Source organism: Saimiri boliviensis, chromosome 1 (genome assembly GCF_048565385.1).
Source record: "Saimiri boliviensis isolate mSaiBol1 chromosome 1, mSaiBol1.pri, whole genome shotgun sequence".
Classification (NCBI taxonomy): domain Eukaryota; kingdom Metazoa; phylum Chordata; class Mammalia; order Primates; family Cebidae; genus Saimiri; species Saimiri boliviensis.
Genome location: NC_133449.1, coordinates 240,229,300 through 240,253,516, shown reverse-complemented (window position 1 = coordinate 240,253,516; position 24,217 = coordinate 240,229,300). Strand labels below are relative to the sequence as shown.

The 24,217-nt window shown below is 42.0% G+C and overlaps 1 protein-coding gene across 1 annotated transcript; it reads right to left on the bottom strand.

The window, feature by feature from the left end:
• Positions 1 to 1,570: 1,570 nt before the first annotated feature.
• On the bottom strand, positions 1,571 to 22,676 carry CD180 (CD180 molecule). Its single transcript, XM_003925783.4, has 3 exons — positions 22,409 to 22,676; positions 10,503 to 10,669; positions 1,571 to 8,925 (listed from the first exon to the last, which is right to left on the bottom strand). Exons 1-3 carry the CDS (start codon positions 22,496 to 22,498, stop codon positions 7,197 to 7,199), a joined length of 1,986 nt encoding a protein of 661 aa, XP_003925832.3. The 5' UTR covers positions 22,499 to 22,676; the 3' UTR covers positions 1,571 to 7,196.
• Between the last annotated feature and the right edge of the window lie 1,541 nt (positions 22,677 to 24,217).

The window sequence follows — 24,217 nt, the reverse complement described above, 5'->3', positions numbered from 1 at the left end:
ACTGGGTACTATGTAATTGAATTCAGATTCAGGCCCTGCTGTGAATGATCTAAGCTATTTTATGTCCTCTTTCCATGTAGAAAACTCATATGGCACTACATTATGAATTTGGTGATGGGTGGGAAACCATAAGTGAAGGAAGCTAATAGTTCTCTGTAATAGGGTTTCTTTATCAATCAATAGATAATTTCTCATCTAGCATTTTCAGTTCACAATGAAATGTAACATGCAAAAGTGTAGCTATAGTAACTACAGAAATTTGCTTCCTTCATTCTAGGCCATGCATTAAGAAAAGCTATGGTAGGGCTGTTCTCTAAATTTAATTTTCCTCCTGCCAGGATGTTTTTATTTCTCAAAGCAATCATTTTATATTATTCTGCTCTTTCTCTACCTCCTACATGTCTGATCTATCTAGAAAATCTGGAAATAACTAAGGCTTTGCTGAACCTTGGTTCAATTACGTTTTGTATGCTGAAAGCCAATCAGCCTAACCGAGGTTAAGACACCTCAGATCCTGAACTGGAGTCATTAGCACTATTCCTCATAGGAAAACACTCAGCAACATCTCACTGATTTCTGAGACCCAGCATTTCAAAAGACAAGATCACTATGTCTTACAACATTGCTGGCTGATGGCGGGGCTGTCAGTTCCAGTACTTGTATGCAGGCAAGCAACTGAAAAACGGAATGAGTCTGAAGACTGAAGTTCTCTTTACACTCTGTGACATGCCAGTTCAGTATGTCCAGATGTGGGAAAAAGATCTGTTGCATATGGCTACAATGTATCACCCCGTACAGTTTGATGAAATGTCTATTGCTCTTGTAAAGTTGAAGGCCTCTAACAAATAGTCATCTGCCATTTCATTAAGCGCTGCCAGGAGATGGCTGTCAGCATCTGGGAAAGGAAGAATAAAAAGATGTTTGCAAGGCCTGCAGCAAGCATGTTGCAGCTACAAAGTCTGCATGTGTCAGGCTGGCATCACCATATCCTCCAGCCTTAACCTGTCTAAATAAAAATCATTTGCCTGAAAGTTCTGTCCCTTTGAAATATGTATACTGTGTTAAACAATGCTGTACTGAAGTAATTTTCCTGAGTTGAAGATGTATCTCCTCCTGTTGGGGCTGGAAGCAATTCTATGGACATTCCCTGTAATGCATGTCCTACTGTCCCTTTCAAATAGGGATCCTTAGAATAGCCATGGCTCCCTCTGTTCCCTCAGAAAGAGGAAAGAGCAACACACAAAGCTTGGACTTTACCATTTGCATTTGAAAACGCAAAGCCTAGGCTGGGCATGGTGGCTCAAGCCTGTAATCCCAGCACTTTGGGAGGCTGAGGCCAGTGGCTCACCTGAGGTTGGGAGTTCAAGACCAGCCTGACCAGCATGGAGAAACCCCATCTCTACTAAAAATACAAAATTAGACAGGTGTGGTGGCACATGTCTGTAATCCCAGCTACTCGCGAGACTGAAACAGGAGAATCCCTTGAACCCAGGAGGCAGAGGTTGTGGTAAGCAGAAATTACACCACTGCACACAAGCCTGGGAGAGAGAGCAAGACTGTCTCAAAAAAAAAAAAAAAAAAAAAAAAAAAAAAAAAAAAGAAAAGAAAAAACACAAAGCCTTAGAAAAACACTGTCTCCTTTTCAGTACCTCCTATTCTCACAGTCTGTAATCTCTTTGTTTTATCTTTTTAAAAGCAAAAGTCTTCCTTAAAAAAATTTAATTTTTCTTCTTATTGTCTATAGCTAGTCATTGAAGGCATGTTGGAAATATACAGATAAGAAGAAAGCACTTGAATCACTGAAATCCTACCAGCCACTCTGTTTCTTTAACTTACAGGTATTTTGTTTTGTTTGTTTTGCTGAATAATGAAATAACAGTGGGCATGCTCTTCAGCCCACTCTTCTGCTCTTCCGCTTGGGTCACCGAAACACCTGGAGTTTGTTCTAGGTCCTGCTGCTCACTGCACAGAAAGCCAATCCCTGAGACAACAGGTATCACCAAGGAAGAAGGCTTTAATGGGGTGCTGCATAAGAGATGGAAGCTCAGTCTCAAATCCGTCTCCCTGACCAACTAAACCAGGGGTTTATATAGCATATATAAACAATGTATAAAGTGTAACAATATGTAAGGAAAAATGTGAGGGACAGGTGATTCATTGGGAAGCATGGGAAATAATGATATAAAAAATGTAACAATGTGTAAGAAAACAGGAATTTGGGAGGGGCAAGGAAGCAATCACAGTGAATTAGGGGTGTGGCATCTGGTGTGGCAATCTGGTTTCAGTTCTTCAATACTTTTTGTGAGAGGTCTGAGGTCCTTTCCTGAGAAAGGAACTCCTCAAATAAACGTGTTTCAAGCTTTAACAGCAGAAGGGTCCATATCTATGCTTATCAAAAAAGCAACTGTCTATGTAACTCTTGGGCCAGTTTCACTTGAATTTTAACACAAATGTATTTCGATGTTTATAAGGGGCTTAGCATATGCTCCTGCAATATGTATAATGGCTGCATGGCATTTCATCATACGTTTGGGCCATACCACTTTATTTCTGCGTGTGTGCACGTGTGTGTTAGAGGACCTCAGGTGCAGAGCATGGAGGCCAACTCTTCTGTTCTTGGCACATCAACCTTGGCCTATCCTAAGATTCATTTAATTATCACAATAGTCCCTTCATTCCCCACCACCACTCCATAAACAATTATTTCGATGGTTTATCTTTTTGTTTTTGTTCCTGCAAAATATATATATCATTATTTTTATGCATGTTTTTTTAACTTATGTAGATGACTGTGCTAATGTATTATTTTGGTTTTTTCCCCCATTAAGTTCTGTATGCTTACGATTCAGCTATATTGCTATGGCTGCAGCTAATCCACTGCTTCTAATTACTGCATAGTGCCCCCTGTCTTGAGCTTCTTCCCCATTTTACCTGCCTACTTCCTAGTGCAGGACACTTCCCTTGCTGTGAACTTTCCCCTCTACAAATAATGTTGCAATGGGCTACAACCTCAGAGCAGCTTGTGGGTAATATAGTTGATTTGATTCATTGTTGCCAGATGGTCCTAGAATGACTGTACCAATCTACACCCCCATAATCAGGACATGTAGTTCCGGAAACCACACAGCCACAACTACAGTATCACTCGGCTTTCTCTTTTTGCCAATCCAACAAATATAAACATTTATCTCATTTTAACTTGTATTTCTCTGATTGCTAATAGAATCAACATGTTTTTAGTGTTAAGTTGTTACACCTAAGAGCATGGAATATCTCCACATGCATTCAGATCATCTAATATACTTAATCATTTATCTATTGTTGCACACTTAGGTTCTCTCTAAGGAAGAGAGAAAGAGAAAAAGGGAGACCCAATTTATTTAGAAAACCCATTAATCAACATGAAGGGTAGAGGAGATGGAATAGATGCTCTGGTGGCCACTTGTCCTCTGCTTACCTTTGCAGGATCTAGCCAAGAGCTCAGAAAACATTAACCAAAGATGGGGAGGACTGGAGGATGGTGTTCAATGAACTTCATTGCTTAATCGTTCATGAGCAATAACAGCTTTTAAATAAAATATGTAAATTAATTCTTTCCTTTATCAAGTTCCATGGTATTCAAAAAATGATTTCAAATTGCCAATAGCTAGGATAAGGTAGAGTGGGTAGGGGTGGGTGTGAGAGCAGGGTGGCTTTAGGAGCAGGGTCTTGGAGTCTGGTGGTGTTGGCAGAAGGGACTAATGAGCTCCTGACCAAGACATTTCAACCTTGGATTTGAGGGTTCCTTAGCGCTTTTCCCCCATTTTGTTAAGAAATTTCCTCTTATGGGATATAAAGCAATTCTCCAGCTCATTTGACTCATGGGGCCTAACATATGCTTCTGCTATTGTTTGATAACATTAAGATAAGGGAAAGATTTTACATAGCTGAGGGTCCAGGGCCAATCCCAGTCTAACAGAAGCCCAATATCTAGGGGCAAAGCACCGGAATCTGTTTTGTAAAGAAGTCCCCGAATTATTCTGTTGTTAAACTGGAGTAGCAAATTCCTCCACAGCCTTCAGGCTAACTCCTACCATGTTAGACCTTCACACTCTTAATGTGTCAGGCCACCAACTCCAGCCCAACACCCAGGACACCCCCAGTCATGACTTGCTAAGAAACAACCACACCCCTTCTTGCTATAATTCAAGTTTCTATTCAGCATTCAGGGCCAAACAACATCAGCCACCCATCTTGCACACTATACTAATACAGGAAAACATTCTAGAGCCGCTTGTTTCATACTTTTGTAGGTATCAAAATTGCAAACAACACTGATTAGAGAGATGGACAAATAAGAATGGAATGACAGTTTCTGTCTTGGAATTTTACAGATAATGCTTGGGTTCAGGGCTGTGCTGTACTCGGTTAGCGGCTGCTGGCACAGGGTAAGATGTAATTCTCCCTCAGCTTGTAGGAGTTGCAGCTCATGCAGCAAGTCCTCTGTGATGGAGGCCAGTCAGCTTTTATGGACTTCAATGATATTTGCTTCAGTACCCTTTGAAATGCAGGGTCAGTTCACTGAGCTACATCGTGCAATAATAACACATTTTTATAGGAGTAGCTTGTCAGAGCAGCAACAACATGCAATACATAAAACCAATAAACACACCATGTTACGGATTCTATCCTAGTAAACAGGATAAAGCAATAAAATTGACAGCAGCCATCAAAAAGCTCCCTTTCTGACTTTGTGGGGTGAATTTACTGTTGGTTAAAACAGAGGCGCTGTCACAAAGCCTTAGATCAGTTACGGAGCAGCAAGCTGCATCACATAGAAGAAGGGAGTGGGCCTGAGAAGGGAAAGCAGGATGGACCATTATGCTTTGCTAAGGCTTGGGTCTCTTTCATTGTCTTGTTTTTCCAAGTTACATATTAAATATTATGGAGGGCAGCATGTCTATGGGTCGATAAATCAGTAATTAATATACTCCATCTGCAGTTTAAATCCCTAAGGCAAGAAAGAGCTTACATCTGATAGAATATGCAGGAACTCAATGGGTTGATGCTGTCTAAGACTGGATTCTTAGAGTGTGGACCTTCCACACTCTAAGATGGGAAAAGCAGGAGGAATACATTTATAACTGAGAATAGGGAGGGATTTTACATGGAATCATTGGGCTGGGAATCCAGAGCCAACCTCAGTCCAACAGAATCTCAGTATCTGAGGGTGAGGCCTGGGAATCCGTTTTGTACAGACTTTCCTAAAATATTCCAGTGAAAAACATGTGGGAGGCCCAGGAAACAGTGGAGATGTCAGGAGCAGGAGTCAATAGGACAGGCATGGTGGCAGAACTAGAAGCCATCAAGGCTCAGGGCTTAGAGCATACTAAAAGTATTTTGAGTCCTTACTATGTCCCAGGCATGTTCTAGGATATCCTTGGGCAAAGACCCTCTCATGGAGCTTGTATTTGGGAGAGACAAGACAGATGAATTAAAACAGATGAAGAAAGTAATTCCAAACACTGGTAAGCATTATAAAAATGCTAAAACCCGCTGCTATGAGAGTGAATTGGGTGATGCATAGAGGTTGCTTTGGATTAGCTAGGTCAGAGAAGCGCTCTCTGAGAGAAGAAAATATTAGCACTGAAATCTCAAGGAGATGAGGGCACGAACCATTTGGAGGCCAGTAGCAGCATCTTCCAGGCAAAGGAAAAAGCAGACTCCAAGGCCGAAAATCCCTGAGCAGGGAGAAGCTTCACCCACTCCTGTTCCCTGCCTGTCTTGCTTTTCCTGGGGGTGAAGAGACAAAGAGGACCCCCGAGTTTCCACTCTGTTCTGATGTCCCACTAGTATGCCCTCAACCTAAGGGCAAATATATTCTGGTTGGTTTGATCAATTTTTACTTTGATAGTCTATCGGAATTTCATAACTATAAGTTACCATCTCTATTGCTACCCTAAAATTGGGTATGGATCTGAATCCAGGCCTTATCCAGGAACTCCCGCCCAGCTTGTCTGGCAATCAAGACTTCAGAAGATAGAAGCCTGTGTGATACGGCCCTTTAGGCCTAAGTCATGACATTGCTCTTTGTCTCTCTTCATTCAATGGTCCAGGCCCCTGTACATTGCTGGTGTGACCTTTGCTGACATCCCCAGCCTCAACAGAAACCACTTCTCACTAAGCCAGCTTTACTGTGTTGCCAACAGCTAGCATGCAGGGATGTCTTCTTCCTAGTTTTCATGTAAATGTGCTATTTCAAATGTTCTCCAAAGCAAACAGGCTTCTAAGGGCCAACCTGAGAACCGAACCACCATTTATCTCACGGTTCTGCTGGGAAAGCATCTTCTAAGAACCGAATGCCTGAATGAGAAGCGCGTGTTGCATCACAGCCCACCTGCAAGTTAGGATCTGTAAGGTAAGAGCCAGAAGACCAGATAGGCAGAGAGAGCCTATCTCTGCCTATTTTCTGAACTGAGTGAGGCAAATGTGGCAGAAATTCTAAACCTTGGGATTGGGGGGGTGGGGGAGTTCTTTTTTTTTTTTTTTTTTTATAGCCATTCACACCCTAGGGGCATTATAGAAACCGTACAGACCTAAGGATCAAGAAGATGAATGGAGTCTATTTGATACCAAGTTTCATTTCAGTCTTTTCTTTTAAATTTACTGTGTTTTTCTTTTTTTTATTTAAAATAAGCATTAAGACTTTATCTCCAGCTAAGTTTCCCAAATGGCTACATTACTGAGAACCCAGACCCAAGCACAATGCTCTAGGTGCGGGTTGGGTAGGCGGGTAGCAGGACTGGCTTCCACCCTGCCAAATTTTGGGGGCTGATGATCTCCTTTCAGGGGCAGGGTGTGGGGTGCTGGGAGGGATGTCGGTGAGTAGAAGGGTGACAGCCTCCCCGGGGGTGACTCCCAGCTGGCAGTTCTTGCCCAGCCCCTCCCTCTGCTTCCTCCCACCTCCCACATGTGGAAAGGGCTCTGTGCCTCTCACAGCAGCGTCTGGCTCTCTGGCCTGAGTTGGTGTCCTTGCCTAAAGGTTTGTTAGCTCTGGGACTTACAGGAGTAAGAAGTTCAGAAAAGCACAGTGAGTCCCTGCCCAGCTCCAGGAACCAACCGGAAAAGTCTGGTCTGGTCACCAGCAGATGACAGTTCCTTCACTTACAGCAATTTTGCTAAGCACATTTATTTGCTTTCCCTGAAAACCTTCAGCACTAAATGTGTTGGTATTTCCACCTGAGAAGGTATTTAACTGCAAGAAAGAGCAGAATAGTGAACAATAATAAAAATACTATGAGAAAGAAAATGCCCACGACTGTAATCCCACAGGACAGCTTGACATCAGTTAGCTTAACCCCCCTTAGAGGTGGCGGGTTTGCGCACATGGTCTCCTCTGAGCCTTCAAGTTTGTGCAGGTTTTCGTTGTACCATGTTAAGAAATGAATATTTGAGCAAGTGCAGTCCAGGGGATTGTGACTCAAATTAATGGTGCTCTGCTGGGACAAGATGGGGAGGAGATGGGATGAGATGATGTTAATGCTGTTGGCAGCCAGATTGAGGTAGATTCCCTTAAGATGGCCGAGAGAATCAATACTGTCGCATGTCAGGCTGTTGTGGCTTAAGTCTATATGGCTTATATTTTCCAGGCTGTAGAATGCTTGCCGGTCTATGGAGAGGAGATCACAGGAGGATAAAATCAGAATCTCCAAGCTGCCCACAGTCTGAAGCAGGTTGGTTTTCATGATAGTCCCATCTTGAAAGTGATTCCCTTTTAAGCTGAGATGCTGGAGAGCTGGTAGGCCTGCTAGAAGATGCTGATTGCTGGTATCAAGGAAGCAGGAGGTGAGATTCAGAACCTGCAGGAAATGAAGGTTTTGGAAGGGACTTTGTGGACCATTAATGTGTAAGCGGGTAAATGCCAAATCCAGGAGTTCCAGCTGAGGACATTCCTTGAATGCCTGACTCTGGAGACCGAGAGGCTCATTGTAGCTCAGGTTTAAGGTCTGCAAGTGGGACAGGTTTCTGAGTTGCAGATTGCAGCAGTCAGAAGCCTCTATGTCATTATGGCTTAAATCAAGTGTCTGAAGGTTTCCTAGTTTCTCCAAACAGCCAACACCAAGGTTAAGCTTCCTCACGTTGCCTCTGATGTGGAGGTGTGTAAGCGAGGGGAAATTGGCAGCATTGATTTGACATAATTGGTCAAAATGATTTACACTGAGAACTAATTTCTTGAGCAAGTTCAGACCCTTAATCCCAGAGGGTAACCCTGCCAAGTGAGTTGCTGTCAGATCCAGTTCCTGGATTTGGGTGAAGCACTGAAATGTGGTGGATGAGAAGTCAGAGAAATGGCGTTTCTGCAGGTTGAGGCTCTCAACAGACATTTCACAGAGTCCCTTGAGCATGGCTGAACTAATGTCTTTATCATCAGTGTCATCAAACACTCCCAGCCAGAGAGACTGAGTAGTAGAGTTCTGCAGACCATTGAATATAACAGACAAATCTGAAGTTCCTCCAAAGTTCAAACTTTGGAAGACTGTTGAATCAAAAGCCCCCGGCTCAATACCTTTAACATCATTGCCATTGAAGTTCAGGCTTAAATTGGTGGCCTGCTCCAGAGACCGCATGTCTTCTCTAGAGAGGTAGTGTATAGCATTATTCTGAAAATCCAGTACTTTCAGATTCCGTGCTGGGAAGTCTTTGGGGAACTTAATGGAGGAAATATGGTTGCTTCCAAGATACAAGCTTTCCAAGTTTTCCAGATTGTGCGCTGGAATAAACTCGAGATTGGATATTCCCATTTGGATTAAGAAAAGATGCTTCAGTGACTTGGGGCCATTAAGTGATGTTTCTGCCATGAATATCATAGGATTTCCAGTTAACACAAGTGTGCTCAATTGATGATGGCTTTGAAAAGTGTCTTCATGTATCCAGTTAATCTGGCACCTTGAAAAGATAATCGTATTTAACAATAATTAATTTGAAAAAAGAAAAAAAAACTTCACAGTGACACATATTAACAAAGTCATCTTTTGTATCATTCAAAATCAAACATAAAAACTTTCTTCAGTATCAACAGATGGCCTCTTGAAGGAATTAATGAATAGCCTCACTTCTGAACACTCTGATTTAGATTTTTTTCCAGGTGTCTCACCCCTTAGGTCGAACCCTCAGAGATTTGTGCCTGTATTCTAAAGAACCATGGGTCATTTGATTGTGGGCAAAAATCAAACTATTATTTACTGTTTTAAGTAATACAAAATATATCATATAGAATGCATAATAAATAATATATGAATATAGGATATAAAACATATAAATACAAAAATCTGTGCTGTCCTGGGCAAGTTACATCTTTTCTCAACCTCTGTATTTTCATCTGAGAAAACCATTCTGGTATTCCACCTAAAAATACTGAAGTACCCATACACACGCACACACACACATACACAGATGGCCTCCTCATCTAACCATAAGTTGGATGATAATATGCACCATGGAACCTCACAGTGGTGGTTGTAAAGATGAAACGATACTATGGATTTAGACATTCTGTCCACAGAAGCTGAAGGTGAAGGACAAAATAGAAGTAGCACTGCTGTGAGGGGTGCAGACTGCATGTGCATGCAGAGCCTGTTCCCCTTATACACACACACACACACACACACACACACACACACACACACACACACAGAGTACAGCCCTTTCATTTTCTTATTTTCTTTATCTTTTTTTTTTTTTTTTGAGATAGAGTCTCACTCTGTTGCCTAGGCTGGAGTGCAGTGGCACGATCTTGGCTCACTACAACCTCTGCCTCCCAGGTTAAAGCAATTCTCCTGCCCCAGCCTACTGAGCTGGGATTACAGGCACGTGCCACCATGCCCAGCTAATTTTTTGTATTTCTGGTAAAGTCAGAGTTTCACCATGCTGGCCAAGCTGGTCTTAAACTCCTGACCTCGTGATCTGCCAACGTTGGACTCCCAAAGTGCTGGGATTACAGGCATGAACCACCGTGCCCAGACTCTTCCCTTATTTTCTTGTGATACTTCTGCCTACTGGTTCTCAAACTCTGGCTCAGCATGTGGAATCTCAATTCTGCCACTGTAACAAAATAATGGAAATCATTTTCCAATTTGTAGGTGGGAATGGTAGACAGTGTGCTTTTCTCCTCTAAAGTTTTCTTAAATGTCATTATCCAAAAATACACTATGCCAAAATTTAGCGTAGTTTGGCATCTGATTTAGTACAAGATTATTTTCATTTTTATCATCAGTATTCCTTAGAACTGCTCCAACAGTACTACTGATGCAACTAGTTTGAGAGCAATTCACTTTATTCTCCATTGGTGATGTTTATTTAAATTACATTTCACCCACAGAAATAGAAGTATTTTATGGGAAAGTTTAAACAGAGTATAAGCAGATTGTCCCTGGACCCCAAAAGAAGGTCCTGCAAATGAATTGAACACATACTGTATTTTTATTTAAGTAAAACATCTTATATTAAATAACTCAGATACATACCTAGTTAAATCCAAAAAGGTAAGATTCATGAGTCTCTTGAAGGTTCTATTGTGAAGTGTAGGCAAAAAATTAAAGCCAAATTCCAGAAATTCTGTCGTGTTTGGTAGAGTGTCAGGGATTTCACTTAGACCTAAATTTTCACAGTTATATGTTTTGTTGGCTTCTTTCTGGTGGGAGAAACAAGGTAAATAAACATTAGACTTAATAATTTGATTGACTATCTAGCAAAATTATATGTTTTACCTTCCAAGCAGCAATCATACTTCCAGTGATCTTTACCAAATATACACTTGCCAAAAACAAGATGATGTATGCACATTATTAACTGTAGTGCTTTTTTGTAATAACATGATTGACAATAATCAGACTATTAATCAATATAGGACTACTTAAACAAAATATAGTACATTCACAAAATGAAATTCTCTGAAGCTGAAAAAAATCTTCATATATTGATCTGGAGTGATATCCAGGATCTATTTCAAGGTGAAAAAAGCAAGGTGCGGAACAATATACATAGTGTATATAGTACACAGTATGTAGGATACTGTACAGAGTATGCCTTTTGTGTAAGAAAGGTATGCGTGAATTTTCTTACATTTGTTAAAACAAACCATGCAAAAACTCAAAAACTGATTGCTTTTAAGAAGAGGCAAGAGACCAGATAGAGAAGCAGGGATAGATGTGAGACTTCTCTGAATGCACTTTGTTTTACAGTTTTGATTTTGGTTGAATGGAAATGTTTAATTTCAGTTTGAAACAAACAAATCAACCCTAGATAAACATCACCAAAATAAGATAATCAAATATATACTTTCGGGCCGGGCGCGGTGGCTCAAGCCTGTAATCCCAGCACTTTGGGAGGCCGAGGCGGGTGGATCACGAGGTCAAGAGATCGAGACCATCCTGGTCGACATGGTGAAACCCCGTCTCTACTAAAAATACAAAAAATTAGCTGGGCATGGTGGTGCGTGCCTGTAATCCCAGCTACTCAGGAGGCTGAGGCAGGAGAATTGCCTGAGCCCAGGAGGCGGAGGTTGCGGTGAGCCGAGATCGCGCCATTGCACTCCAGCCTGGGTAACAAGAGCGAAACTCCGTCTCAAAAAAATATATATATATATATATACTTTCTGATATGGTACAATGTGAGGTATGCATTGTCTATGAAATATTCTTGCCAAAAAAAAAAAAAAATTAAACTTGAAACTCATCAAGATTTCAGGTTTAACTTCACATCTCAAAGTGATACAGTGGATTTAAGTTAAATAACACCATAAGGTAGGAATCCACCAATTGCAGAATGTGAGACATTCTAGAGAACAACTGACTTTGTTTTATCAGTGTGTGTGTCTTTGTGTGTGTGTTTGTGTGTGTGTGAGAGAGAGAGAGAGTGACAGAGAAAGAGAGACAATGAGAGAGAGAGAGGGAATGAGAGAGGAGATAGTGCTTGTTAAAAGACACAGAGCCAAGACTTGGAACTAACCCATCAATGATAGAATGGTTAAAGAAAATGTGGCACATACACACCATGGAATACTATGCAGCCATAAAAAAGGATGACTTCATGTCCTTTGCAAGGATGTGAATGAAGCTGAAAACCATGATTCTCAGCATACTAACACAGGAACTGAAAACCAAACACCGCATGTTCTTACTCATAAGTGGGAGTCGAACAATGAGAACACATGGACACAGGGAGGAGAACATCACACACTGGGCCAATTGCGGGGTGGAGGGCTAGGGAAGGGATAGCATTAGGAGAAATACCTAAAGTAGATGACAGATTGATGGGTGCAGCCAACCTCCATGGCACGTGTATACCTATTGTCAAACCCACATGTTCTGCACATGTACCCCAGAACTTAAAGTATAATTTTTTTAAAAAAGACGCAAATGTAAAATCTACTTAAGAGACATACCATCAAATAATAGAGTAGCCCTCATTTAGATTCTGATCCAAATAAAGTAGTTCAAAAAGACATTTTATAGACTGTCAGGGAACTTTGAATGAGGAAAGAATTCGGTGATATTGAGGAAGTCTGGATTATGTTAATGATAGTGGACTCATGATTATGTAAAAGAAGTGTTCTTATTTTTTTGAGATGCATATTTAAATATTTAGGAGTAAAACAGCATGATGTTTGGAATTGGCTTTAAAATACTTCGGCAAAAAAGGAGGAGAGGATTGTAGAGATGAAGTGAGTAGGCAGAATGCTGATGATTGTTAAATACTGAGGTTCTTTGCTACTATTTTTGTATAGGTTAACTTTTTTTCTTAACACAATGCTTAAAAATTAGCAGGGTGGCATAGACCTGAGGTCTTGCAATCTTGAAGTATGAATTGATTTTAGATCTGTGGATTTCTAGGCTGCTGATACCAGACCGTAGGCTTTTGGGCACAACCCTAAACATAAGTACAGAGAAATTCCTCATCCTGTGCCCCAGGGTAGTCATGGATTCTGAAGCCTGCCAATCATGTCCTAACACAAGTTATATGTTGAAATAAGTAGGTAAAAATGGGAAGTGGTTGTTTAGAAGCCTATAGAACTGTGGGGTCATCATATATCTGGCTAATGCTTTAGGATAAAGATTAGTGGGGGCAGATGGGAAGGTCTAACAGGGCAGGTATGAAAGTCTGATGGAGTATATTTTGCCTGCAGAGTCTCCTTGGGAAGATATAAATGATCTCCAGGGAAAGTTATTGCTATGCTTTGAATATGTCCTCCAAAGTTCATGTGCTGAAAACTTAAATGCCATTGTAATAGTAAGAGATGAGGCTTTTGGGAAGTGATGGGATCATAAAGACTCCACCCTCATGAATGAATTAGTGCTATTATTGCAGAGTGCGTTAGTTATCACGGGACTGGACTCCTGATAGAAAGGTGAGTTAGACCTCCATTTGCTCTGTCCGTGTGCTTGCTTATACCTTCTTCCGTGGAATCACACAGCAAGAAGACCCTCACCAGATACCAGAGCCATATTCTTGGGCTTCCTAGCTCCTAACTATGGTAAATAAATCTATACAAATTACCTAGCCTGTGGCATTCTGTGATTGCAGCAGGAAACTGAGTAAGACAGTGCCTTGGATGCACAAGAACACTGACGTCCCGGACCTTGGGCCAGCCCTCAGATCATCTCAGGCTCCAGGTGAGTTCATCCAACCTTCCAGGTCCTGCCTTTTCCTGACACACAGGGGCTCACTAGACGCCCCACCGAGACTTCCCTGGCCTGGAAAAGATCTGTTCTGTTAAACTCCAGATCAGCGGCTTTTCTCATGCTGAGATGCAAACAGTTCTGCTTAGTGGGAAACAGAACTGTGCACATCCTGCTTTGCTCTGAAGCAGGCGGCTTTTGAGATGTCACCACTGTCGCCTCATTTTCTTTCGCTCTACTTTCTGCTTAGCGATGCACTTTTTTGTAGTTGCAGAACATGCTCATATACAGAAAGTCCCCAGTTTTCCTCGATATTGTGACATTATAACTGTCACTGATGAAAATGCTTTATTTATATTTCCTTGTAATTTATTCTTCATTTTATAGGCCCCAAGTCCTCCAGGCACTGCCACAAATCCACATAATGTCCTCGAAATGCATACTTTGCATTTAAAACTTAGATTTAGCTGACTGGTGGGGAAAAAACCACGTGTTGTCAGACCTACCCTCAGTGCCCATGAATATGGACGACCCAGAGAGAATATGCATGTGCAGCTGCTGCCCCCATAGTTGCAAAGGTGCTGATTAGCTTGGAGGAGACATTTGTATGTTCTGGTCTCCTTTGGCATAACCGATGTCACATACGGTTGGAGAAAAGGGACTTCCTCAATTTTCTCATTCTATTCTGGCCCTACAGCAAAAGGCTCAATGCTCAATTCCCTGCTTCTCCTGAATATATCAGTGCCCACGACACCTAAATTATTCTGTGTCTGAGCCTCTTGTGTGCTTTCCTAAGCACTTTACTGCACTAATGTGATGCAGAGGAGCTCTACTAAGCCAGTGGCCTGAGTTTCTTGAAAATAGGTGAATGAAGTAGTTTGGTTTCCATCCAGTGAAAAACAGAATGAGTGGATGATGCTACCAAGGAGTATCAGGAAGGCCACCATGAGCCTGGGCCATACTATTGAATCATCTCTAGTTAGGTGTGAATGGCTGTAGATCCTCTGCCTTTGATTTCTAGAAAAAAGAAGCAAGTGACAAGAAATGCAGCTGATAAAAGAATTTAGAAACCAAACACATTTTAGAGAATGTCTAGGACTCAACATACACATGGCCCTTCCCTTATAGTTTCTATAATCACACTTGTATCATCAAAATGGCCACGATGATAGAGATACCAAATTGCCACATGCTCTGGAATCATTTAGGAAGCATTAGATTGTTTTCAGTATATTGTAATTTTTTAAGACAGAAAGTACACACACATGCATGCACACACACACTATTATTCACATTCTTTTGGATTGAGAGTATACTACCGACATCATGACCTTTAAGCCCTAAACACCTCAGTTTATATATCCTAAAAACAAGGATATTATAGGACCACAGTGCCATTATGAAATTCAGGATGTTTAACATTGATACAATGTTCTTATCCAACATACTGTCTATATCCAAATTTTGCCAATTGTCCCATTATTGTCCTTTACAGTAATTTTTGTTTTTCCGATTCAGGATCACACACTGCATTTAGTTGTCATATCTCCTTTGACTCCTTTAATCTGAGACAGTCCCTCAGCTTTTCATTATCTTTCAGTCGTGAATATTATTTGAAGAATACAGGCTCATATTGTGCAGAATGTCCCAAGCAATGGGTTTGTATGTTTCTCATGATTTGACCCTGGTTATACATTTTTGGTAGTAATATTGCATTAATAAGGGTGTGTCATTTTCCCTACCAAGATTGAAACCAAACTTTTTTGAGCATGAGTTCTGATACCCAGGCTTCCAGAACACCACAATGGTAATGCAACAGAGAGTGAAAGGACAGGATGCAAAGAAACACTGGGCCCAAGCAGATAGCATGGCCACTGCCAGGACCACGTGCTTCTGTTGCTTTTTTCAGGCAGATAACCACCGCCATGGCAGTTTCTCTGACCTCCACCTGATCGTTTCCTATAAACCCAGCTTTCTCTTCCTAGAGAAGTCCAGAGATGTGGTCAATTTTCAAACTCCCCTTTGCACTTCTCTGATTCTGCTGGCTCCACTGCAGACTGGACTTCTTGATGTGAACTCACACAGACAGCAGAGCTGCGGCAAGGTCACGTGGTATTTATGACAATTACCTCATTCCCGTCACTATTCTAAGTCAAGGGGCATTTGCACTGGGACCCACTGTGCACTGGGACCTGTGCCATCCATTTTGTCTCTAGCTCTGTCTCAGAGCTGTGCGCCCAGAGCTACATCTGTATTTGCAATCCTTTTTACCTCTAGGTATTCATTTGCATTTTTTCAATCAGGCTTTTATTTTCCTCCTTTCTGCTGTATATCTAACTCCCTCATCCCACTGTATTTTCCCTCCTTGCAAGTGTTGAAACATTTTCTTATTTGGAACTCTTTGAATTTCACTCAAGTGCTTATTCTCACTTTTTCGGATTTCTCATCTGCACTTGACACGTGCAGCAGCCAGCCCCCGATGCACGAAGAGTCTGGGACACTGACCCTCAACCCTTCCTCATTAATCATGCCTCCATCTGAGATAGAGCAATTTCGACTGAGCCAAATCCCACAGCAACAATTACTTTCTGAAAGCAAAGCAAACACTCCTTAGGGAGCACATCTCTATAACTTTGTTGTCAATCTTATTCCTCCAGGCAAAGGGCATTCCAGTTGCATGCACTTTATTTTCTGTTCATCTATAAAGTCAGGCTGCTTGGGTTCAAATCCTAGCCCTCAACTACCAAACTGTGTTCTCTGAGACTCCCTTTTCCTCAACTGTAGATTGAGGTTAGTAACTTCACCTTGCAAATTTACTGTGAGGATTAATGTGATAATGTGTGTCAGCACTAAACAAGAGAATTTAGTGTTTAATTGGATCATCGCAACCTTACATCATTATCAAAAGATACTGGGAAGCCTTTGTATCTATCAACGTGGGTTTCCTTCCCAAAAAAGAGCTCTGCTAACCAGTCCCCCTTTATCCCACACCCAGGGACTGAAGGACTCTCTTCTATCATAGTATGGAGGGAAAAGGATGGCCAAGCTGAGCTCACTTGAAAAGGGGAGGCATGCCCACATTCCCAAATAACTATTTCAGGAGTGCATCTAAAATGATGCCACAATCCAAATCACAGAACACTGAATTCCAGCTACTCTTTGCGTATTTGTCAGCTTCCAAAGACTTGATATGGGTCCTAATATTTTTGCTTAAGTCGTACATATACAGGGACACACATATTCAAAGAAACAGAAAGAGAGAGAAAACATGTAGCATTTGACAATGGAATAATCAATGTAGACTACGTAATTGTCTTAGAACCTGTAGGTAGGTTTGAGTATTTTTCCAAACAAAACGTTTTATTTAAAAACAATCTTGACTCCTACTTGTATGCCAAAAACAAAAACAATTTAGATGGATCTAAATGTGAAACCTAGAAATAGAAAATAAATACAAACAATAAAGCTTCTAGAATCAACATGGGATAATATCAAATTCTTGAGGTAGGCAAAAATTTCTAAAACAGGACAGAAATATATTGAAAATACAGAAAAAATAGTAAGTTGAGGTTTATTAAAATTAAGAACTTTGATTTGGCAAAGGACACCACTAGGCAAGCCACAGAGTGAGAGAAGGTATTTGCAATCTGACGAAGGACTTATATCCACATTACACAAAGAACTCCTATAAATGAATTAAAAAATGCAACCCAAGTGAAAATGAGCAAAACACTTCAATGGGCATTTCACACACACAAGAAAGAATATGCAAATTAGTGATTAAAGTACAAAAAGGTACTCAATTTAGTTGTTCACCAGGAAAATATAAATTAACTCTCAGTGAAATACCAATACCCACTTATCAGCATGGCTAACATTTTAAAAGCAAACAATACAAAATGTTAGTGAGGCTTTGGAGCAATTAGAACTTATATACATTGCCGGTGAGTATAAACTGATACTAACGCTTTACAAAACTGGCAATATCTATTAAAGATTAAACATATGTTTACCCATGATCGAATATACCCACTCCTAGGTATATCCCTAAGAAACATATGTACCTCTGTTTATTAAAGATATAGACAAGAATGTCCAAAGCAGCATCATTCATAATAGGCAAAAATTTGGAAACATCACAAATGCTCATTGGTAATAGAATGAATAAATCAGTGGTGGCTCCCTGATACATCAGAGTAACATTTAGCAGTAAAAATGAACAAATGATTGCTGCATACACGAATAAGTGTCACAAATTTAATGTTGAACCAGAAAAAAAGCCAGACACAAAAGACTACACCACTGTATGATCTCATGTCTATAAAGTTCAAGAGCAGGCAAAACTAGTTTCTGGTGATGGAAGCTAGAATACTGGATGCTTTCAGGAGCTAATGATGGAGCAGGCATGAGGAGGGCTTCTGAGGCGCTGAGAATTTTCTACCTCTTGATCTGTGTGATGGTAACGTGGATGTGTTCTCATGGTGAAAACTCATTTAACTGCACACCTGTGACTTGGGAACTTTCCTGTATGTATGTTTTATTTTGACAGAAAGTTTATTAAGCTCAAGACAAAAACCTTATTTTTAGGCTAGGGCTTACAAACAAATGTGAACTGAAAGAGCCAGCCAATTCTTCAAATTGAATCCTCTGTTAGGCCTTTCTTGCACTGTTATAAAGAATACCCAACACGGGGTAATTTATAAAGGAAAGAGGTCTAATTGGCTCACTGCTTTGCAGGCTCTACAGGAAGCACGGCGCTCGCATCTGCCTGGCTTCGGGGAGGACTCGGGACTCTTGCAATCATGGCAGAAGGCAGAGGGGGAGGAGGCAGGCACATTGCATGGTGAAAGCAGGAGCGAGAATGGCAGGGGAAGTGCCACTCTTTTCAACGACTAGATCTCAGGAGAACTCATTATCACCAAGACAGCACCAAGCCGTGAGGAAGCTGTCCCAACACACCTCCCACCAGGCCCCACCTCCAGCCCTGGGGATTACAAATCAACATGAGATCTGGGCAGGGACACAGCTCCAAACTCTATCAGATCCCAACTGGCTCACTGGGCCTAAATTTTAAATACAGCCAAGCAGCCAGTTGCTGACTAGAGGTCGCATGTGTACTCTGAGTTTCTGAAAACCCTCATCTCTGTTTAATTTTGGAACTTTCAGCTCTCACCTTAACAAACCAGTCCAGGCTCCACTTTATCAACCAGTCAGGGCTCAGCTGCATCAACCAATCAGCACTAAGCAAGTTTGAATGCTTCTGTTGCATAAATGAATCTGATTGGGAACCCGAGTGGGAAATATTTCTCTCTATGTAGAAGCCAAATTCCATATTTGTTTTCTGGAATGCACCTTCCAAAGGCTATGCGTCAAAAGACGCAGTCTCCCCAATTTGTACACTGTTCATTGGAATAAAGTCTCCTTCCTCAAATTCCTCTTCAGAGAACTTTTGTTCACAGGCTTAATAGGGTAATGGTGGTCACATGAACGTGCAGACACTATGCATGAGCTGAAGGGGGAAGAAGAAAAGAGGAAAGGAAACCAGCAGGGAAGGGTGGGTAAAGTTGAGGCTGATTTACATTTGAAAAAGGGCCAAACCCTTAAGTCAAAGGCAAGAGTTTATTCTCTTAACCACCCTTCCTTTTATCCCTTGCCAGCAGCCTGGAAGTTCCAGACTGTCAGGAATAAGTTCCATTTGTCTTTGCATCCTCCAGCTCCGTCCCTGGTATCCACACAGTAGCAAGGGCTCTGTAAACAGCCTTCGATCTTGCTCTTGAGAACTCACACATGATGGATAAAATAACAGAAAATACAGATCCAATGCTAATTGAATAGCTCACAAGGTCATTTAAAATCAAACTTCTTTTAGAGGGACAGCTGCAGGAAGGTTGTTGTTACAGAAGGGTTCAGTTTCATCTGGCTTATCCAAAAAGTAAAGCCTTTGCTACCACAGAGGGCCAGGCCTGCAGACCCTAGAACCCTGAGCACCACTCCTGAGACATGAATGGCACTGAAGGCCCCAGAACAGGCAGCCAAAGGACTAGGCGGCCTTCCACTGATGCAAGGATTTCAGAGTTAAACTTTTAGGTGTGTAGGAGTGGGGCATTTAAAACAGCCTGCTTTCCAATGAGCTGGAATTAAATGGGGATATTATTCCATCAGAGGCTCTCACTAGGAGGTGATAACCTATGTCCCTGATCACCGAGGGGATGGTGTCCTTATTCCTACCCTTGTCATGCCTCCCACATGTCTGTATGACATTGACCTGAAACCACCTTTGCAAAATTACGACAGAGAAATATGACATAGTTGACTCCATCTTACTTCTAACCTCCAATCTCTCCTTGGTCATTCTTGGGTGCAGACCAAGCTGAATTTGGGACATATTTATAGTTTAACCTTAAAGCAAGGATAATAGCCCTTCTTAAAATGAAAGCACCTTTATAAAGCTAATGAAAGGCTACCAGGTTAGGATTATAAGAGGGGCTTGAATTCTGCTAAGATGTTGGCATAGTTACTCCTTACTGTTCAGGAGTCATGTGACTAAAGGTCACAAGATTTGTGACTTCCCTAATTACTTCTAGAGATAACATCACCATTATAGAACCTAATAATTTTTTTTGAGATATCTTTCAGAGTAACCCCACCCAGACTCCTGACTCAACCCATCCTGTGGCCCCACCCAGAAATGGACATGAGAACCATCTTCCAAAACCTTACGACTTCATCCGCAACCAGTCAACATTTGCCATTCCTGTGTCCTCTGCCCACCAAACTATCTTGAAAACCCATAATCTCCAAGACTTTGGAGTGACTAACTTGAGTAATAGCTCTGTCTTCCACATGGTGTGGCCAGTCTCATATCAATGAAACTTTCTTTACTGCAGTACCGTAGTCTCAGCAGATTGACTTGTCTGTGCAGTGGGCAAGAAGACCTTGTTGGGCAATTACAGACCTTCCAACGTGAAGGATGAGAGGACAGCCTTTTGGGGCTGATAAAAACGTCTCACTCTTCCCCTTCTGTTATGGGCTGAATTTTCTCTCCCCCACCACCAAATTCATATGTTGAAGTCGTAACCCCCAGGACCTCAGAATGTGACTGTATTTAGAGATAGGACCTTTAAATAGGTCATTAAAATAAGCTGAGGTCATATAGGTGGGCCTTAATCCGATCTGACTGGATTCCTTAAAAGATGAGGAAATTTGGACACACAAGAAGACACCAGGGACACTCATGCACAGAGGAAAGGCCATGATAGGACACAGGGAGAAGATGGCCATCTGCAGGCCTAGGAGTGAGGGCCCCGAAGAAGCAAACTCTGCCAACATCTTGATCCTGAAATTCCAGCCTCCAGAACGGTGAGACAATCTATTTCTCTTGTTTAAGCTACCCAATCTGTGGTAATTATTTTTTGTTGTTGTTTGTTTTTGGTATATTTTTTGTTTGTTTGTTCTGAGATGGAGTCTTGCTCTGTCACCTACGCTGAAGAGTAGTGGCAGATTCATGGCTCACTACAACCTCTACCTCCTAGGTTTGAGTGATTCTCCTACCTCAGCCTCCTGAATAGTTGGGATTACAGGCATATGCCACCACACCCAGCTAATATTTGTATTTTTAGTAGAGATGGGGTTTCACCATGTTGCCCAGGTCTTGAACTCCTGGTCTCAAGCCATCCATCCACCTTGGCCTCCCAAAATGTTGGGATTACGGGCGTGAACCACCACGCCTGGCCCAGTCTGTGGCATTTGTTATGACAGCCCAAGCAAACCAACACATGCCTTCCCAGCTTTTATTTCTCATGGGCATGGTGCCTCCTCTTGGCCTGCTGCTGATTCCTAATGCCAGACAAACAAGGCTCTGCTCACCCAGCTCTGAGCCGTACGTACCCCAGCACTGGCTTTGCTCTGCCCTTCCTTATCCTTCCGGCCTCCTTGTAATACTGCCCCAGGGCAACTCCATGTCTGGCTACTCCTGGCTCTTACTCTTAACCCCAACCCAGACCAGCAGCCACCAAGACCTATTGTCCCTTCTGTACGCAGCCTTTGTCTGACAGGCCACATGGTATTGAACACTTGTGGGATCAGAGAAAGGAAGAGGAAGTTTGAGGCATTTTAGAGGATGGCAAGAGACGGAGGCCCTTCTCCTTTCTCTTCACCCCCTCCAAGAACTTCCCACAGGTTGATAAATATTGTTATGGTCCAAAACAGAAGGTGTAATTTGGCTACATTCTCAGATTTTACTCCTCTGGGTTAGTAAAACAGATGGAGGGCTGTCCAAGTCGAGGAGAAAGCCAGACTCATTCAGAATGATCTTTTCAATGCTCTAAAACCTAACACAGGCTTATCTTTACTAATTCTCACCCTGAGAGCCAGGAGACCAAAGGACTCATTGGGATAGCGCCGTGTGAGAGTAGGGATGTAAAAACCAACAGCTCTCCCAGGCTGAGTCAGGTTTAGGGGTCTGCTTTGTGCACAGAGACCCTGTTGATATCTTATGACCCACTTAGAATTATTTGGGGGGAATTGTTTGAAAAAGAGAAAAAAATCCCATTGTTTCCTATTAAGATGCCACCAGATAATCTCCTGGCTGAGCTCTTTGGCATCTTTTTCACAATAATAAAAAAATATATATACCTCATTTCCTTTTTAAAGACAGTGGATATTGAAATGCCAAAGCTCAGATTGGACTGCATGCTAAATCTCAAAATTTTCAGGCAATTTAATCTGGATAAAGACAAGCAGTTTGGACTCACCTCAGTGCACATCTGATCCAAGGAGGTGATGACTTTACAGCTGGCAGAAAACAGCACCACCAAAAAGAAGCAGCTGCAGTCAAAAGCCATCGTAGGACCAGTGCAATCCCAGTGTGCTGGGTTTACCTAATGCTTGGAGCTGAGAAACTATGAAGGCCCTGAAGCTATCAAGCTATGAAGGCGCTGGCAATTTGGCAGCCAGAGAGGTAGTCAGAAGGGTGATCTTGGAGCAAGAAATACTGTTGACTGCTCAGCATTCTGTGATTCTGCTTCAGAAAAAAGAAAAAAGGAAGTCTCTTTTGCATACCACCCATCTTTGCCAAAAATAACTGAGGACCCAGCCCCAGAATGGCCCAGTGCATTTCCTGCCACTGAGCATGAATCAGTTGTGCAGTCCCTTTGGGCTGATCACACAGACTTTCATTGTGATGATTCCAATTGACTTTATGCCAACTTCAAGCATTTGGCCAACTCCAACAGCTTCTGGTCCTTTTCCCCAAGAGAGGCCATGAAAGCTCTGCCCATCAAGGAGGTCACTTTCTTAGTTGTCCTAGGTGAGTGGGTAGAAGAGCTGTTGGAGAACATTGGAAGGGCAGAGCACTCTGTGGGGGCAAATTAAAGAACTGAGCCCTTCATGGCACCTGCTGAGCTGGGAGCTGGAGCAAGAGGGAGCAGGCTTGAGAGTGTATCTGCTCCTTGAGCTTCAGCTGCTGCCTTGGCCACCTTGGCCATCCCCACCTCTGGTCTTTGTGTAGGAGGAAGATGACTTCATCTCTTGACCTGGTGGTTCAGGCTTATTAAAGCAGTTGGGGTGAACTCCCCTCTTGTTCCTTCCTAACCTGGCCTGGGGAAGGAGGAGACACCTGCTATAGACAGAGCAGCCTGGCTAGGGGACAGCAGAGTTAGGGATGCCAGTCTTGGCTCTATTTCTTCTTACAAATAGTTTTGAAGCAGGATTGCAATTATCCTTATCATGGAGCAAGATGTGGCAATGATTAAAGAAAGACAAAGATCAAACATTCCTCAATAGGCTGCATTTAGCTACCTGTTCTGTCTGTTCTCCAACCCTTTGGAATACAGGATATATTTCGTGTTACTGTTCTCCCACTCCATTTCCAAGAACCCAGTTCTCAGTATCAGAGTTGAAAATGACTCGAGTACAACTACCACTACCGCCACCACCACTACTGTATTACTATGATGAATAAAATGACTATAGTATCTGCCATTTATCGAGTCCTTACTATGTGTCAGACACTGGGTCAGGTTTAATTTTTGGTTTTTGCTGCATTTCCCTATCCTCGAATATTTCCACATATTCTATAAAAGAGATGTTATTATTTCTCTCATTTTACAGATGTAGAAATTGATTCTTAGAGAAATTAAATGATCTCTCTAAGGCACACAATTAGAAAGTGGTGGTCTAGGGCTTCAGATCCAGAAAACCTCACTACAGAGACTGTGCTACTACTCTTCACGGTTTAAGAAAGGATTTTTCCTCTGGAAGGAGCTGAAGAGTAGATGAGTGAAGAATGATGTTCATTTGGAGATTTCAGAGAAGATGCCAAAATGCAGAGGGGATTGGAGGAAATATGTACTTGGCGCTCTTCTGGGGCTGCTACACATATCTGGGCTTTTCCTAGTCACTCTTAAAATGCCATCTTCGACAGCAAAATAATCTCTGAAGGTGCCATCAGCAAGACACGTCTAAGCAAACCCTGAGCAATGACAGATCACCTTGCTTCAAAGAAGACATCCGTCAGTGTGCAATGGGAAGAGCTGAGGACTGGGAAGGGTTTAGTGCTAGAC